General features: G+C 37.5%; 1 protein-coding gene across 2 annotated transcripts in view; it reads left to right on the top strand.

Moving 5' to 3' along the window:
- Window positions 1–16,537, top strand: part of EXO1 (exonuclease 1) — a 39,493-nt gene that overhangs the window by 5,828 nt on the left and 17,128 nt on the right. The window contains exons 4-9 of one of the 2 annotated variants that reach the window (XM_068986306.1): window positions 1,538–1,675; window positions 2,568–2,780; window positions 4,233–4,420; window positions 5,114–5,210; window positions 11,968–12,193; window positions 14,343–14,586. In XM_068986306.1, the coding sequence (XP_068842407.1) occupies window positions 1,538–1,675; window positions 2,568–2,780; window positions 4,233–4,420; window positions 5,114–5,210; window positions 11,968–12,193; window positions 14,343–14,586 (1,106 nt within the window). Of the gene's footprint in view, window positions 1–1,537; window positions 1,676–2,567; window positions 2,781–4,232; window positions 4,421–5,113; window positions 5,211–11,967; window positions 12,194–14,339; window positions 14,587–16,537 lie in introns of both variants that reach the window. The other variant, XM_068986305.1, reaches the window with a different exon arrangement.

Below are 16,537 nucleotides of genomic sequence, written 5' to 3'. Positions count from 1 at the left end.
GGAAGACTCAGCAGTGGCCACAGGACTGGAAAAGGTCAGTTTTCATTCCAATCCCAAAGAAAGGCAGTGCCAAAGAATGCTCAAACTACTGCACAATTGCACTCCTCTCACACGCTAGTAAAGTAATGCTCAAAATTCTCCAAGCCAGACTTCAGCAATATGTGAACTGTGAACTTCCAGATGTTTAAGCTGGTTTTAGAAAAGGCTGAGGAACCAGAGATCAAATTGCCAACATCCGCTGGATCATGGAAAAAGCAAGAGAGTTCCAGAAAAACATCTATTTCTGCTTTATTGACTATGCCAAAGCCTTTGACTGTGTGGATCACAATAAAGTGTAGAAAATTCTGAAACAGATGGGAATACCAGACCACCTGACCTGCCTCTTGAGAAACCTACATGCAGGTCAGGAAGCAACAGTTAGAACTGGACATGGAATAACAGACTGGTTCCAAATAGGAAAAGGAGTACGTCAAGGCTGTATGTTGTCACCCTGTTTATTTAACTTCTATGCAGAGTACATCATGAGAAATGCTGGACTGGAAGAAGCACAAGCTGGAATCAAGATTGCCAGGAGAAATATCAGTAATCTCAGATATGCAGATGACACCACCCTTATGGCAGAAAGTGAAGAGGAACTAAAAACCCTGTTGATGAAAGTGAAAGTGGAGAGTGAACAAGTTGGCTTAAAGCTCAACATTCAGAAAATGAAGATCATGGCATCTGGTCCCATCACTTCATGGGAAATAGATGGGGAAACAGTGTCAGACTTTATTTTTTGAGATTCCCAAATCACTGCAGGTGGTGACTGCAGCCATGAAATTAAAAGACGCTTACTCCTTGGAAGGAAAGTTATGACCAACCTAGATAGTATATTGAAAAGCAGAGACATTACTTTGCCAACAAAGGTCCGTCTAGTCAAGGCTATGGTTTTTCCTGTGGTCATGTATGGATGTGAGAGTTAGACTGTGAAGAAAGCTGAGCGCTGAAGAATTGATGCTTTTGAACTGTGGTGTTGGAAAAGACTCTTGAGAGTCCCTTGGACTGCAAGGAGATCCAACCAGTCCATTCTGCAGGAGATCAGCCCTGGGTGTTCTTTGGAAGGAATGATGCTGAAGCTGAAACTCTAGTACTTTGGCCACCTCATGAGAAGAGTTGACTCATTGGAAAAGACTTTGATGCTGGGAGGGATTGGGGGCAGCAGGAGAAGGGGACGACAGAGGATGAGATGGCTGGATGGCATCGCCAACTCGATGGATGTGAGTCTGAGTGAACTCTGGGGAGTTGGTGATGGACAGGGAGGCCTGGCGTGCTGCAATTCATGGGGTCACAAAGAGTCGGACACGACTGAGCAACTGAACTGATAGTTCAATATTTAGGACTAAAACTAGAAACCTGTACTTCAAAGGAAATGACTTCCAAAAATAATACTAGCATGTATTCAGTACATGTTGAGGCTGGTGATAAATGGGTTTGACACAGGAAGTTGTTCAGTGCTTTCCAGATGCTGTTCTTGAGACTGACTCATCCTTTCTCACAGGCTGCTCGGTCTCAGGGAGTAGATTGTCTTGTGGCTCCATATGAAGCGGATGCACAGCTGGCCTATCTCAACAAGGCTGGCATTGTACAAGCTGTCATTACGGAGGACTCTGATCTTCTTGCTTTTGGCTGTAAAAAGGTACCTAACATAAATAAAGGAGCTGAAGTTTTTTTATCTTATATAATACCTGTAACTAATATCTACTTATGGTGTTAATAATTATTTTATTTAAAATGGGAAGAAAGGTTTTGCTGCTTGACATTTGTATAATCTGAATGATTCTTCAGATTAAGCCCTTAAAGTTAGAGGATTTTGTTGTTTTCTCTAAATTCTATAGTGGAATGTAGCCTTATTTTTTAATAATGATTACTTATGTGGTTTATAGTTCTCAATTAGATTAGGTAAATAAGCTAACTTATCTACTAATGAGATGCTTTGCAGTTTTTTAGAATTATGGAAATTTTTATTATGATATTAAGATATAAAACTATAGGGGGATCTCATTTTTGTTAATATCTATGTTATTTATATTATCTATTTTATAAATGATGAGAAGGATCTGTGAAAAGGTTGATGCTGGGTAATAGTGATAGATAAGACATTTGGGGCAATTTCTGTTTTCTTCCTGAATTTCTGTTTTCCAAATTTTCTACAAGTAACATGTATTACTTTAAGACTAAGCAAAGGGTTACTTTAATATGTCAAAGTGAAAGGTAAGGAGAAGATGCTGTTTGTAAGAATTGCTCTTTGACATGATAACCCTGTAGTGCAGGTAGGAAGTAGGTGCAGAAAGGGCCTTCTTTACACCAGAGGCAAAACGATTGAGTACTGGCATATGACATTGTCCAGCCATGGCCCATGTTTCAATTTAACTTATTTGCAAATTTCACAATAACTACCTGGCCTATGTATCTGTCTGCTCACTTATGATAAAGAACAGGAAAGATTTCTTAGAAATACTACAGTGGATTAGATGATGAAAAATAAAAATGACTGTTACAGGTGTTCACAGTTTCCCTTCCTCTTGAAGGTTATTTTAAAAATGGACCAGTTTGGAAATGGACTAGAAGTTGATCAGGCTCGTCTGGGAATGTGCAAACAGCTTGGGGATGTGTTCACAGAAGAGAAGTTCCGTTACATGTGCATTCTTTCAGGCTGTGACTATCTTTCATCACTGCGTGGGATTGGATTAGCCAAGGCCTGCAAACTGCTAAGACTAGCCAACAATCCAGATATTTTAAAGGTAAGAGTTATTTACCAACTGTTATGTTCAGTTTCTAAGCAATTCTTAAATAATAGATGAATCAATCAGAATATGGATCTTAAATATTCTATTATATCCATAACCAATATTGTGTCATTGAAAGGCGAAATGATTAAAACACTACAGCTTTGCTTTTGGCAGCAGATGAATCCTGTTTTCAGCAGTTGACAAAAAATTAGTAGTAGTTTTTTTGAAAATGAAGACTAATATAAAGAAACTTCAGAATAAGATATTCTAGGGTTGAATTAATGCTAAAATGCACGATTTTTTGATTTCTGTCCTATTACTCTGTAGTAATGATTCTCAAAGTTTTTGGTCTCACAGGATCCCTTTACACTCTGAAAAACTCTTTGTGACAATTATTTTTGTTTATATGGGTTATAGCTGTTGAAATTTACCAAGTCAGAAATTGAAGAATTTCAATGTTTATTAATTCACTTAAAATTACCAATAGTTAATGCATTGCATTTTAACATAGATATCATATTTTTATGAGAAGTAGTTGTCTTCTAAAGCAAATGAAAGTTATGAGAGGAATTGTACATATATGTAAATCCCTTTAACATGGCTTAATAAAATACAGCCAGATTCTTACTTCTTCATACAATTTGAGGAAGTGTCATGTATTTTCTAGAGAAACTCTGAGACCTCATTACATCACTGCTGTATAAATTCTCTGATGTCTTTTCCTTAAAAAATGAAGTAGATTATTCCTACCCTCACCGCACCTTGGGTAGTTCTCTTAAGCCCTTAGAGTTTGCAGAGCAGAATTTCCGAGATTATAAAATGTGAGTCCTCAGGGCCAAGGGTGGTGTACTGACGTAGAGAGGTCTCAAGGTTGGGAGATGGTAGCAGATTTTGAAGTAGAGTAACATGTACTAACTAGCCTGTGACTTCAGGATCACTTCAGTTCTCTGGGTCTTCTGTTCTTCGTCTCTTCCAGCTTTAATCATCCATGACTCTAACAGAAGTTAAAATGTTGACTTCTTTTTTGAAATATAATCTAAAAATATTTGTGTTTTTTTTTTTTTTAATTCTCAACTAATTGTGTGTTCTGTTTTTTGCTTTCTGGATGAAAGAGACTTTGAAGGCGAAGAACATAGCTTTGAATTTTAAGTCATGACGTGTTTACTGGTTGAAGTTTTTAATGTAGCTGTGTGATGGCCTAGACGGGTGGGTTGGGGTGAATGGGAGAAAGGTCCAAGAAGGAGGAACTATGTATACATGTGGTGATTCACCTCATTGTACAGCAGAAACTAACACAACATTGTGAAGCAATTATACTCCCCCCCTAAAAAAAAAAGCAAGTGATTTTTCTATCCCTCCTCATCCTACTCTAATGTAAAGTGATGGATCTTGGGAATAATACTTCCCCTATTCTTTATCTTCAGGTATTAAATAACTCATAAATATATTTATACTCATTATTAGGTCATCAGGAAAATTGGACATTATCTCAAGATGAACATAACAGTACCAGAAGATTACATCAAAGGATTTATTCGGGCCAACAATACCTTCCTCTATCAGCTAGTTTTTGATCCCATCGAAAGGAAACTCATCCCTCTGAATGCCTATGAAGATGATGTTGATCCCAAAACACTAAGCTATGCTGGGCAGTATCCTTTCTGAACCAGAATGGTAGAACTTTGCACTCCTTCCATATCTTTGTGGTGGTATTTTTAGCTAGACTTTCAGTCAAAAGCTGGCAGATTGTTTCTGGCCTTCTTTTTTTTTTTTTTTTAATAGTGGAGACTTTATTTTGTTAAATTTAATTATCATGCAAGTTAAAAATTTAGAGTAACTATTTATTTATAAACCTGAAGCCCATCCATAACTTGTTAATTACTTAGATTGATTTGACAGAAACATGTAGTCAGTCACTTAAGGTACATACTCCAGAGGTGGCCCTGAACAGAACCACTCATGGTGAGCAAGCTCAATTGTTCAGGAAGAACACTCTGGTCATCTGAGTACACCAGTTGAGGTTGCTCTCTGCAGAGCCACTGGCCACACACATACAGCGTGATATGGAGCTGTGAGTCACCTGGGTAATGGCAGGGCTTTCCTCTCCATCTCCCTTGACGGGGAGTAAGTGATGCCCTGGGACTTTGCTTCAGAAAATCGCCAGCTCCTGCTGTGACTAGTAAACTATCATGTGGTTTCAGTGAAGCCAAATGTGGAAAGCAGGGTCCACTGAAGTCATAAACCTGAAGGTTTTCTCTGACAATAGACCACACTTTGCTGTCTTAATACAGTATTGTTTGTTTGGTTGTTAGTAAAATTGTTTTTCCTTAATCTTACCAACCTAGGTATGTTGATGATTCCATAGCTCTTCAAATAGCACTTGGGAATAAAGATATAAATACTCTCGAGCAGATCGATGACTACAATCCAGACACTGCCATGGTAACATATTAAAGACTTCTTTCTAAAAGCATGTTTTGTTATTGCTTAGGAACTAAGACTAAAGGCAAATCTTCACGTAATAAACATCTTTTAAACATTTCTACGTCCAAGCACCGTACAGAGTGTTGATTGAAAACAACTCAATTCTAGAGAAAATATATCTCAGAACCAATGGGTATATTGGTTAATTTTCTTAAAAAGTGACCACATAATATAAGACCTTTATACTTGAACATTTTTTGTGAATATGCCAAGTGCTTAATGCCTTTTTCTCATCTCACCCAATCCCATCTCTAGCATTTGGCATTGTTGAAGACTCAAATCTAGAAATACCTCTCGGGAGTAAAGAATTTTTTTTCTCTCATTCACAGTTTAGCAGTGCTTACTGAGTACCTCTGCTGTATGTCATTCAGTCTTTTCCTATTTTCTTCTACTTTTTCCCAATAGTATGTCTATATATCTCTTGTGATGTATGCTCCCATCGTTCTCTCTTTTCTGTTCATATTTCCAGTCTCTGTTCTCTCTTGTGTTCAAATTTATTCCTTAATAAGTTCTTATGAGTCTAATTGGAAAAGGAAATAGCAGCCCACTCCAGTATTCTTGCCTGGAGAATCCTATGGACAGAGGAGCCTGACAGGCTACAGTCCATGGGGTCACAAGAATTGGACATGACTTAGCAACTAAACCACCACCACCATGATTCTAATCATCTCATTTTATGCAGAAAACTTGCACATCTTTAACAGTCTCTAATCTGTGTACCAGCCACAATAATTCTAAATGTCTCCTGTGTCTACATAAATACTTTCTTATAACCTTAAATCTATCTACAATCAAAAGCAAACTATTTCTTATCAGCTTCCTTTTATAACCTTTATTCTTTTTAACACATATTACACCATAAATTCAGAGAAGGCAGTGGCACCCTACTCCAGTACTCTGGCCTGGAAAATCCCACGGACACAGGAGCCGGGTAGGCTGCAGTCCCTGGAGTTGCTAAGGGTTGGACACAACTGAGCAACTTCACTTTCACTTTTCACTTTCATGCATTGGAGAAGGAAATGGCAACCCACTCCAGTGTTCTTGCCTGGAGAATCTCAGGGACAGGGGAGCCTGGTGGGCTGCCGTCTATGGGGTTGCACAGAGTCGGACACGACTGAAGTGACTTAGCAGCAGCAGCATATTAACTGATTTGTAGATTATATTGCATACAAAGTTATTATAAAGTATTGACTATATTCACTCTGCTGTACATTACATCCTTGTATTTATTTTTTTATACCTAGTCTTTTGTACCTCTTAATCTCCATCTATTTTGCTCCTCCCCAACCCCTGGCTTCTCTTTCACTGCTAAGTCCTCCTACTTCTTTTTTGTCTTTCTGGTTAATACTTACTTCTTTCTCATAGTTTCTAGTCTAATCCAGATCTTTACCTTTACTCACCATTCAGTTCTTTACTAAGCATTAATTATTATAATGAACATACTCTGGAATGTTCTGGAATATAAAGAAGAACAGAGCATAATCCTTGCTTGTAACATAGTCATTGTCTAAGGGAGAGACACGTGGTTATATACATAGAAATATGGTATGTCCTATAATAGAGATGTATTCTAGGCTCCATGGAGACAAAGGGGATGCACTTAACTCCACCGAAAAAGAGAATACCTTTTAATAATAATAACAGACATTTATTGAGCTGTTTTCTAAGTGCCATTCTAAGCACATTACACATAGTAACTTATTTACTCTGTAACAAGCTTCTGAGGGCAGTACCATTATTTCTACTTTACAGATGAGGAAACAATTAGAAATTAGGTGACTTGCCAGGTCATACGTTTAATCCATAGGGAAGCTCTGATTCCAAGCCAAGCCCTCTAGTGTCTCCTAATAGAGGAGCTAGTCTGTGTCCTGGGTTTACAAAGATGAGTCGGGATTTTCAAAATGGGTGAGTGGTTCGAGGCTAAAGGAATAGCATGTATGGAAGAGGATAGCATGTTAAAGGTACTCAAAGTAGTTCATTCTGGCTGGACCAAGAAAAGTCTCAGTGTTTACCAGCTAAACGAATCAGGGCACCTTGAGAAAGAAAATGAAATGAGCCTAAAGAAGATGGCCACAGAGAAACTGGTGACAAGTTGAGCATTGAGAAGAATCATTACTGTCAGCTGAAATAAGCCAAGCTTATTAAGACAGCACAAATGTATAATGGTACTAAAAAAGAACTTTATGTTCATCAGCTCAAATTATATAATCCTTATACTCAGGTTGCTGTTTCTTCTTTTCTGTTTCCCCTGTTCTGTTTCTGGAACTTCTATTTGTTAGATATTGGTTTTTCCTGGTCTTTAGATTCTGGAACTTTTCTATCTTACTCATGTCTTTGTCTTCTTTTCTTTCTGGGGGAAACTTTTTTTCTATTTTGTCTTTCAAGTTTGTGCTATCCAGTATGTTAGCCACTGACCACAGTTCAGTTCAGTTCAGTTCAGTCACTCAGTCATGTCAGACTCTTTGCGACCCCGTGAATAGCAGCACGCCAGGCCTCCCTGTCCATCACCAACTCCCAGAGTTTACCCTAACGCCATGTCCATCAGGTCGGTGATGCCATCCAGCCATCTCATCCTCTATTGTCCCCTTCTCCTCCTGCCCCCAGTCCAATGAGTCAACTCTTCATATGAGGTGGCCAAAGTATTGGGGTTTCAGCTTCAACATCAGTCCTTCCAAAGAACATCCAGGGCTGATCTCCTTTAGAATGGACTGGTTGGATCTCCATGCAGTCCAAGGGACTCTCAAGAGTCTTCTCCAACACCACAGTTCAAAAGCATCAATTCTTCGGTGCTCAGCTTTCCTCACCGTCCAACTCTCACATTCATACATGACTACTGGAAAAACCATAGCCTTGACTAGACGGACCTTTGTTGGCAAAGTATGTGATTGTTTAAATTAACATTAAATTAAATTTTAGTTCTCCGGTTGCACTGGTCACTTTTCAAATCCTTAGTGGCTACCATGTTGGGCAGCACAGAACTTTTCTATCATTACAGAAAATTCTGATGAATATTTAGTTTTTGCTATCATTTTCATATCTAAGAACCCTTTCAATTGTGTTTTTTTTTAAGACCTTGTTTCATTTCATGAATATACTCTCCTCTTTCCCACTCCTCTCAGAAATTTTATTATAATATTAAATACATGTACATTTTCTTGTACATTTTCTTCTCTCTGCATTATTTCTGTTGGCTTTGGATTTTTTTTTTCCTGTGTGTTTTGGCTTTTCTCTTTTATGGTGGAGACTTTTCTAACACCTAGCTTTTTGTCAGTTTGTTCCTATTTGGGACAGACACAGAAGCTTAAGAAGCTTTGTGTAAATGAGTGGGGCTTATAGTCTTGGGTTTTATTACTCTTGGTTGAACTGGTTAGCAACAAGCTGGCTTTGTTTTGTGAATTCTTAAACATCAGCATGTTTTCTTTGTACAGTTCTTTTTTCCAAAATGGGATCTTCCAATTTCTACTTAGCTATGTAAACATTTTAAGAGCAAGATAGGGAAAATAAATTGGGGTGGACCAGGAAGGGGTGGGTTTCCCTAGTGGCTTAGTCAGTAAAGAGTGCCTGCAATGTGGGAGACCTGGGTTTGATCCCTGGGTTGGGAAGATCCCAACCCAATGGCAACCCACTCCAGTATTCCTGCCTGGAGAATCCCATGGACAGAGGAGCCTGGTGGGTACAGTCCATGGGGTCACAAAAAGTCTGACACAACTGAGTGACTAACATTCTTTTCTTTCTTTAGGAAGGGGTAGGGCTAGTCCCACCATTCAATATTTAACTTTGCATTTGATCCCTGTGTAGACAAATGGCTCTTCTCACCTTTTGAAGTTTTTATGTTACTGTTTGTGGGTTTCGAAGGTCTGGTTGCTCTGAAGGCAGATGGGTATGAATTGACCATGTTGGACAGATCAAAGATAAGGGCCCAGGAGCCATATAATCCTTTTCTCTGCCCTTCCCCTAATTGCAGCCTCCATGGTACTTGGTTCAAGTCTTTCTCTGAGTTTCTGTATGTGGAATTAACGTCATTCTTTTCTGCAGACACATGAGTTTGATCTTTCTTAAGCTAGGTTCTTTATTTTTATCTTTTTATTGAGATATAGTTGATTTATAATATATGTTTCAGGTGTACAACACAGTGATTCACAATTTTTTAAGGGTTATACTTTACAGTTATAAAATAGTGTCTATATTCTCTGTATTGTACAGTATATCCTTGTAGCTTTTTTACACCTAATAGTTTGTACTTCTTAATCTCCTACCCCTATCTTACCCCTCCCTCCTTGGGCTAGGTTCTTTAAATTTTTCTGTCTATACTCTTGTTTTCACTATGGTTTGGAAGTCACAGATATCTCCTAATTTTTCTGCAGATGGAGTTTGTATTTGTTTCTTCTTATTGGTTTAGGCGTGATTGTTTTCTTATTGAATTATTATTGACATATTGGTTTCAAGTGTAAACATAGTATTTATATACATTAATAAATTATCATGATCAATCTAATTACCATCTTTCACCATACAGAGTTATTATATTTTTATAATTTGGCCATGCCAGCATGAGGAATCTTGGTTTTCTGATCAGGATCAAACCCATGCCTCCTGCATTGGAAGCACAGAGTCTTAACTACTGGACCATGAGGGAAGTTCCACAATATTATTAACTGTACAGCCCTCCATATCCGTGGGCATCTGCGGATTCAACCAACTGCAGATCCAATTAGATTGAATCCTTGGATCCAGAATCCATGGATGTGGAGGGCTGATAGTACTACTCCATTTTATGTAAGGGAGTTGAACATCATGGATTTTGATCTCTGAAGGGATCCTATAACCAATCCCCTACGGCCACTAAGGGATGACTGTATTCTCTGTGCTGTACATTACAGCTGTGTGACTTATTTACCTTATAATTGTAAGTTTCTAGACTAAGGGGACTGAAAAGTCTTTATTCTGCTGTCTTCTTTACACATCTGAATTACTGATATTAATATAATTTCATCAAGAATGATTCTCAAGTTTCTCCTTTGTCTCAGAAACTCAAAAATAATTGATTGTATTGCAAATGTTCAGATATCATTGGGAATGTTATGGATCACTAAGATGGCCATCCTTCGTGAGACCAAATCCTTATCAGATCTTTTATTTCATGAGGACATTTCTTTCAGAACCACTAATTGTATGTCAAACTAATTATTATTATTTATCTAAAATGTATTCTTCCCAATCAGATTTTCTACTCTCCTATTTCTCTCTCTGTTTTTTAATGAAACCATCAGTGAGATCTAATGCCATGGCATATACTGCTTAAGCTGTTTTTATTATACCTTTTTTCTCAATGATTCTAAGTTAATTGTTGATTCTTATTCATTCTCAAAATATATTATGAATAATGTCACCTTATTTTTAATTTATTTTTATATTTAATCCTTTCTTTAATTGAAAGATTAGATTCCAAATTCGAGTGGGACTTTTGTCACGCGGAATTCACACCCTTAGTACCAGCATTTTTTATACCATTGTTAGTTTTTCCCTTTGCCTCTTCTGCTCTATTAGAGTATCATTGACACCCTTTAAGCAGTTCATTGTCATCTAAAATATATTTATTGTGAATAACTTGTATTAGCATTAAAAATGATTCTTTACCAATCTTTACCGTCAATAAGCTCTTTCTCAGAGAAAGTTTTATGCATGACTTAGTGTAGACCAAAGTAGCTTTCTGTTTAATACATAGATATTGTTCACTAATACTTGCCTATTTAATACATAGATATTGTCCACTAAAAAAGAAGCTATTGTTTTGTAAATAAGATTGTTTCCATTTGAGCTCATCCAAGTTCTAAAGATAGGATAGTTGATTAAATATGTAATTTTATGGTTTTGATTTTCAGATCCTTTGTAAAGGGTATGTCAGTAACTAGAGGCTTATTTGCTAAATGGTTATTAACTAAATATTTTATGTTGAAATATTCACATTTTAAAAGTATTTTTTTTCTGGTCATACTTCTTCAAGTGTAGTTTTATTTCTTGCACTACTCATCTTAGGAAGGTATATTTTTTATTTCTTAAAAATGATCTAACAAGTTTGCTTGACCCTCATTAGGGGAAAAACAGACCTAGGAATACAAGACATATATAATGAAAAGTATAGGACTAGAGTCGGACACAACTGAGCGACTTCACTTTCACTTTCACTTTCATGCATTGGAGAAGGAAATGGCAACCCACTCCAGTGTTCTTGCCTGGAGAATCCCAGGGACGGGGGAGCCTGGTGGGCAGCCGTCTATGGGGTTGCACAGAGTCAGACACGACTGAAGTGACTTAGCAGCAGCAGCAGCATAGGACTAGCAAACAAGCTTCCCAGGAGGCTCAATGGTAAAGAATTCACCTGCAATGCAGGAGATGTGGGTTCCATACCCTGAGTCAGCAAGATGCCCTGGAGAAGGAAATAGCAACGCACTCCAGTATTGTTCCCTGGGAAATTCCATGGACAGAGGAGCCTGTCAGGCTACAGTCCATGCGGTTGCAAAAGAGTTGGACATGACTTAGCAACTCAACAACAGCAAATAGGGCTAGCAAAGTAGAAAGTGTTATTAGAGGATGGATATTTCATCAAAAGCAGTTCAAAGGAGTAATTTAATTATTTGCTTATAATTTATGTTGATTCAGAGGGAAATGATTTACCTATTTTTCTTCTTTAACCTTTTTCTTTCTACCACTTTAGCTTGCCCGATCAAGAAGTCATAGTTGGACTGACAGAGCATGTCAAAAATCATCTAATATTAATAGCATTTGGCATAGGAATTATTGCCCTAGACGTGAACTGGATATTGTTTCAGATACTACAAAGGTGAAGGAAAATCCAAGTACTGTGGGCATTAAACAAGTGATTAGTACTAAAGGGTTAAATCTTCCAAGGAAGTCATCCATTGTAAAAAGACCAAGAAGTGGTATGTATTTTGTTTTTGTGAAATACTAGTGAGAACTGGTCTCATTTCAGAAGTCTTTGTTAAATCTAAGGTCGTTAATATTTTTTTCCTGTTTCTTTTAGAAGTTTAATAGTTTTAGTTCTTACATTTAGGCCTTTGATCCATTTTGAATTAATTTTTTATATGGTGTGAGGTAAGGATCAAGGTTCACTTTTTTTTGTATATGCCAATTAAGTTGTTCTAACACCATTTGTTTAATAGATTATCCTTTTTCCATTGAATTGTCTTTGGCATGTGTGTGGACAGTCAGTTGACCATATATGTGCAGGTCTCTTTCTGGGCTCTCTTATTCTGTACCATTGGTCTCCTCCTACTTTATGCCAGAAAAACTGTCCTGATTACTGTACCTTTATAGTCAGTCTTGAAATCAGGTAATGTAAGTCCCTAAGTTTGTTCTTTTGGAAAGTTGTTTTGACTATTTTGTGTTCTTTGCATTTCCATACAGATTGATAAGTCTTCTTTAGTTTAAGCCTTCAGAAATGCTTTGTAGTTTTTAGTGTACAGGTCTTGCACATATGTTGTCAAATTTATGCCTATATTTCAGGTTTTTGATGCTGTTATAAATGATATTTTAACTGCAATTTTTGGTTCATTATTAGTATATAGAAATACACTTGACTTTTGTATATTAATCTTGTGTTTTGAACCTTACTTAAATCACATATTAGTTCTAGTGGAAATCTAGAGCTGTGTAGTAGAGACAGACCTCCTTTCAGACCAATAGTCACCAATTGTTTGGCTATTCAACTTGCTGCAAATTCTTGTAACTAGTATATAATAACTTTTGCTCTGCATTGTCCACTATGATAATATGAGACACTGAAGTGTCTTGATCAATTCAGGATATATTAAATCTATAAATTTCTCCAAATAGATAGTCTAACAACGTTATAATAAAAAGAAAATGAGGTTAGCATAGTGTAACTTCTTGGTGAAGGCTTTTCTGGGGATCCTACAATTTTTTTTTTCCTTCTAAAGAACATACAGTTTCCTGCATAATAAACATATTTTGGTTTATACAAGTTTGCTGACCTGTAGGTATTTTTTTTAACCTGTACATTTTTGAATTTGCGATGTCACCTTGTCTCTAGTATTTAGGCACCCTCCGCTGCTCTACCCACGTCTTAATCATGAGCATTTACTCCCATGTGAGTGGAAGCTGTTTAGACTGAGAAGTACTTGGATTAATTTTAAGCACATTAATGCTATGTCTATGTGCTTGCCTATTTCGGCTTTACCACTTTTACATTATTTAGTCTTATGATTTATTCTTATACCATTAGATTGTTACACAACAATCTTCTAGAACTCTATAGCTGTGTAATGAGGATCAGAGCTAGAGTACAAATTACTTTCCACTACAAGACAATCAAATATACCTCAAAACCATCTCAGTGATGAAGTAAGTATAGCACCTGGTTTTAATGAAACATTCTTTTAAACCAAACATAGATTAATCATAGGTTTAATTTTTTTTTTCTTCTCGTGGTGGCTCAGCTGGTAAAGAATCCACCTGCAATACAGGAGATTCTGGTTTGATTCCTCAGTCAGGAAGATCCAGTGGAGAAAGGGATAAGATACCCACTCCAGTATTCTTGGGCTTCCCTGATGGCTCAGGTGGTAAAGAATCCACCTGCAATGTGGGAGACCTGAGTTCAGTCCCTGGGTTGGGAAGATCCTCTGGAGAAGGGAACAGCTACCCACTCCAGTATTCTGGCCTGGAGAATTCCATGGACTATATATAGTCCATGGGGTCACAAAGATTTGGACACAACTGAGTGGCTTTCACTTCATTTAATTTTTTTTTTTGCATTCAAAATTAGACCCTTTTTTTTACATTCAAATAGTATAATGAGTGTAGAGCCTTGCAGAATTGATTGTATCCTGAAATTCATACAAATAATTGACTTTAAATCATAGTTAATTTTGAAACAGTAAAACAGCCAAGGGAATTTTCTTTTAAATTATTGTTTTATTTCCTTTTCTGATGCACAATCAAAAAAAAAGACTTCATCTTTAGGGCAATAGAACATAGGCTGTGAAACTGAGACCAAATCTCTAACTAGTCATGAAATAAAAATTTATAAATAATTTCATTTTTATTTAGAAGAGCTATCAGAAGATGATATGATGGATCAATATTCTACTTCCTTTACAAAGAAGATCAAGAAAAATAGTTGTGAAGGTAATAAGTCATTGAACTCTTCTGAACTATTTATGCCTGACCTGGTAGATGGAACTACTATTAAGAAAAGCTTAAGCACACCACCTACGACAAGAAACAAATTTGCAACGTTTTTACAGAGGAAAAATGAAGAAAGTGGTGCAGTTGTGGTTCCAGGCACCAGAAGCAGGTATTGTTACATCTATAGAATGTTGTTGTGTGTCTATTAGATTATATACTCTGTTGGTGTTTATTTTCATTGTTATGAATAGCATTGAATCTAATGAAACAGGTGAGGACTTGGCTTAATCCAGTTTATCATGTATTGCCTTAGTTCCACTTGGACTTCTGTTACTTTTGTTATCTCTTGATACAGAATTAAAATAAGAATTGTAGACCTTATTGCATGTTGCATTGGAATACCCTTTGTTACTTTGCCGGGGGGCAGGGAGGATCCACCTTGTTTTTCTATTTTTTTAGTTTGTCTAAGAGTTATATATAATTTCACAAAGTACTTTTATAAATCTATTTAAATACAGATGACTATGAAATTCTCTTATTAATTGATAATCTGATATAATACTAGATGCTGGGTTACAGAAATGAGAGATATAGTTTTTGCTCTTGAGAAACAAATAGTTTTTCCTAGTTGAAAAAATAGGTCAGTAACAAAATCATTCCATACTGTGTGGTAAGTACAGTGACAAAATCACGCATAAAGTGTTTTGAGGGCATCTAATGCTGAGACACAACTGAGCGACTGAACTGAACTGAATGCTGAGACAGTGGTCAGGAAGAGGCGTGTGTAAGGTGCTCTTACCTACGTTTAAATGATTCGTGGGTGAAGCAGATGAAGAATGGAGCCAGGTATTTTACCAGCAGACTCATGTAGCTTGGACAGAGGTATGGAGGTGAGCAGCAGTGTGGAGCATGGGTGCAACTCTTTGCTGTTGATCACTGCTATTTTTACTTCTACCACAATGTAAATTGGAAAAAGAATGAAAAAGGAGCAGGAAGGTAGATGATGAAGGAGGAGAAATAAGGAAGCCAGTTCATGAAAGGCTTGTGGACCAACCTAAGGAACTTTGAGTCTTTAAGGGTGATAGGAAACATTTAGAAGGTTTTAATCAGGGGAGGGTTATGATTTGATTCCTGGTTTAAGTAGACCAATGGTCCCCAACCTTTTTGGCACCCAGGATCAGTTTCTTGAAAGACAGTTTTTCCATGAACTGGATGAGGAGATGGTTTCAAGATGACTCAAGCACATTGCATTTATTGTGCACTTTATTTCTACTATTATAACATTGTGATATATAATGAAATAATTATACAATTCACCATAATGCAGAATGGGTGCATTCTGGGAGAGTGCACTCAGTGGGAGCCTTGAGCTTGTTTTCCTGCAACTAGATGGTCCCACCTGGGGGTGGTGGGAGACAGTGACACCTGAAGCATGTTGCTTATGTCCAGTCTACTCCATAATCTCGTTTTGGTTGCTGTCACTGCAGAAAACCCTGCTTCACAGAGTTAGGATGTTCGAAATGGAAGCCAACTTTTTAGTGTTTTTGTGGCAATCTCAGGCTATTCCGCCTTGACTTTAATCCAAAACGTATGGAGGTTTGAAGTTGTCTCAAACATACTTTTATGGCCACCATCATTTACGATCTCAAGCAGGTGATCCCCTTCTAGCATGGACAAAGTCTGTTCACCTGGCATGTTCACAAATGGGTCGCGGATCCATTGCTTCCCAGTCCAGGGGTATTTCATGGTAGGGGAGTGATGCTCAAACTCTTTTGAAAACTGAGACAGGTGATCATGCATCCAGCTGGGAAAAAGAAGGCCCTGGCTCAGTCTCTTTCAAAATCTCTGCTACTGTTTGAAATGTCAAAAATCCCAGTGTTCACTTGTCGCCCCCATAATTCCAGTCTGGCTTTGAATGCAGCCACTGTATCTGCTGACCTGAACACAGTTGTTCTCCCCTGAAGTGACAGACTGATTTCACTGAGCAGGTTGAATATGTCACACAAGCAAGGTTTGCACCCCCTTCTGTTTCTCTGAGATGTGCTAACAGTGGTGACTGTTTTTCTAAAAGAAATCCCTGGAGTGACTCTCATAACTCAAAAACTCTAGCCAGTGATCTA

The sequence above is a fragment of the Capricornis sumatraensis genome, chromosome 14 (genome assembly GCF_032405125.1).
Source record: "Capricornis sumatraensis isolate serow.1 chromosome 14, serow.2, whole genome shotgun sequence".
NCBI lineage: Eukaryota > Metazoa > Chordata > Mammalia > Artiodactyla > Bovidae > Capricornis > Capricornis sumatraensis.
This window is presented reverse-complemented; position numbering and strand designations above follow the sequence as displayed.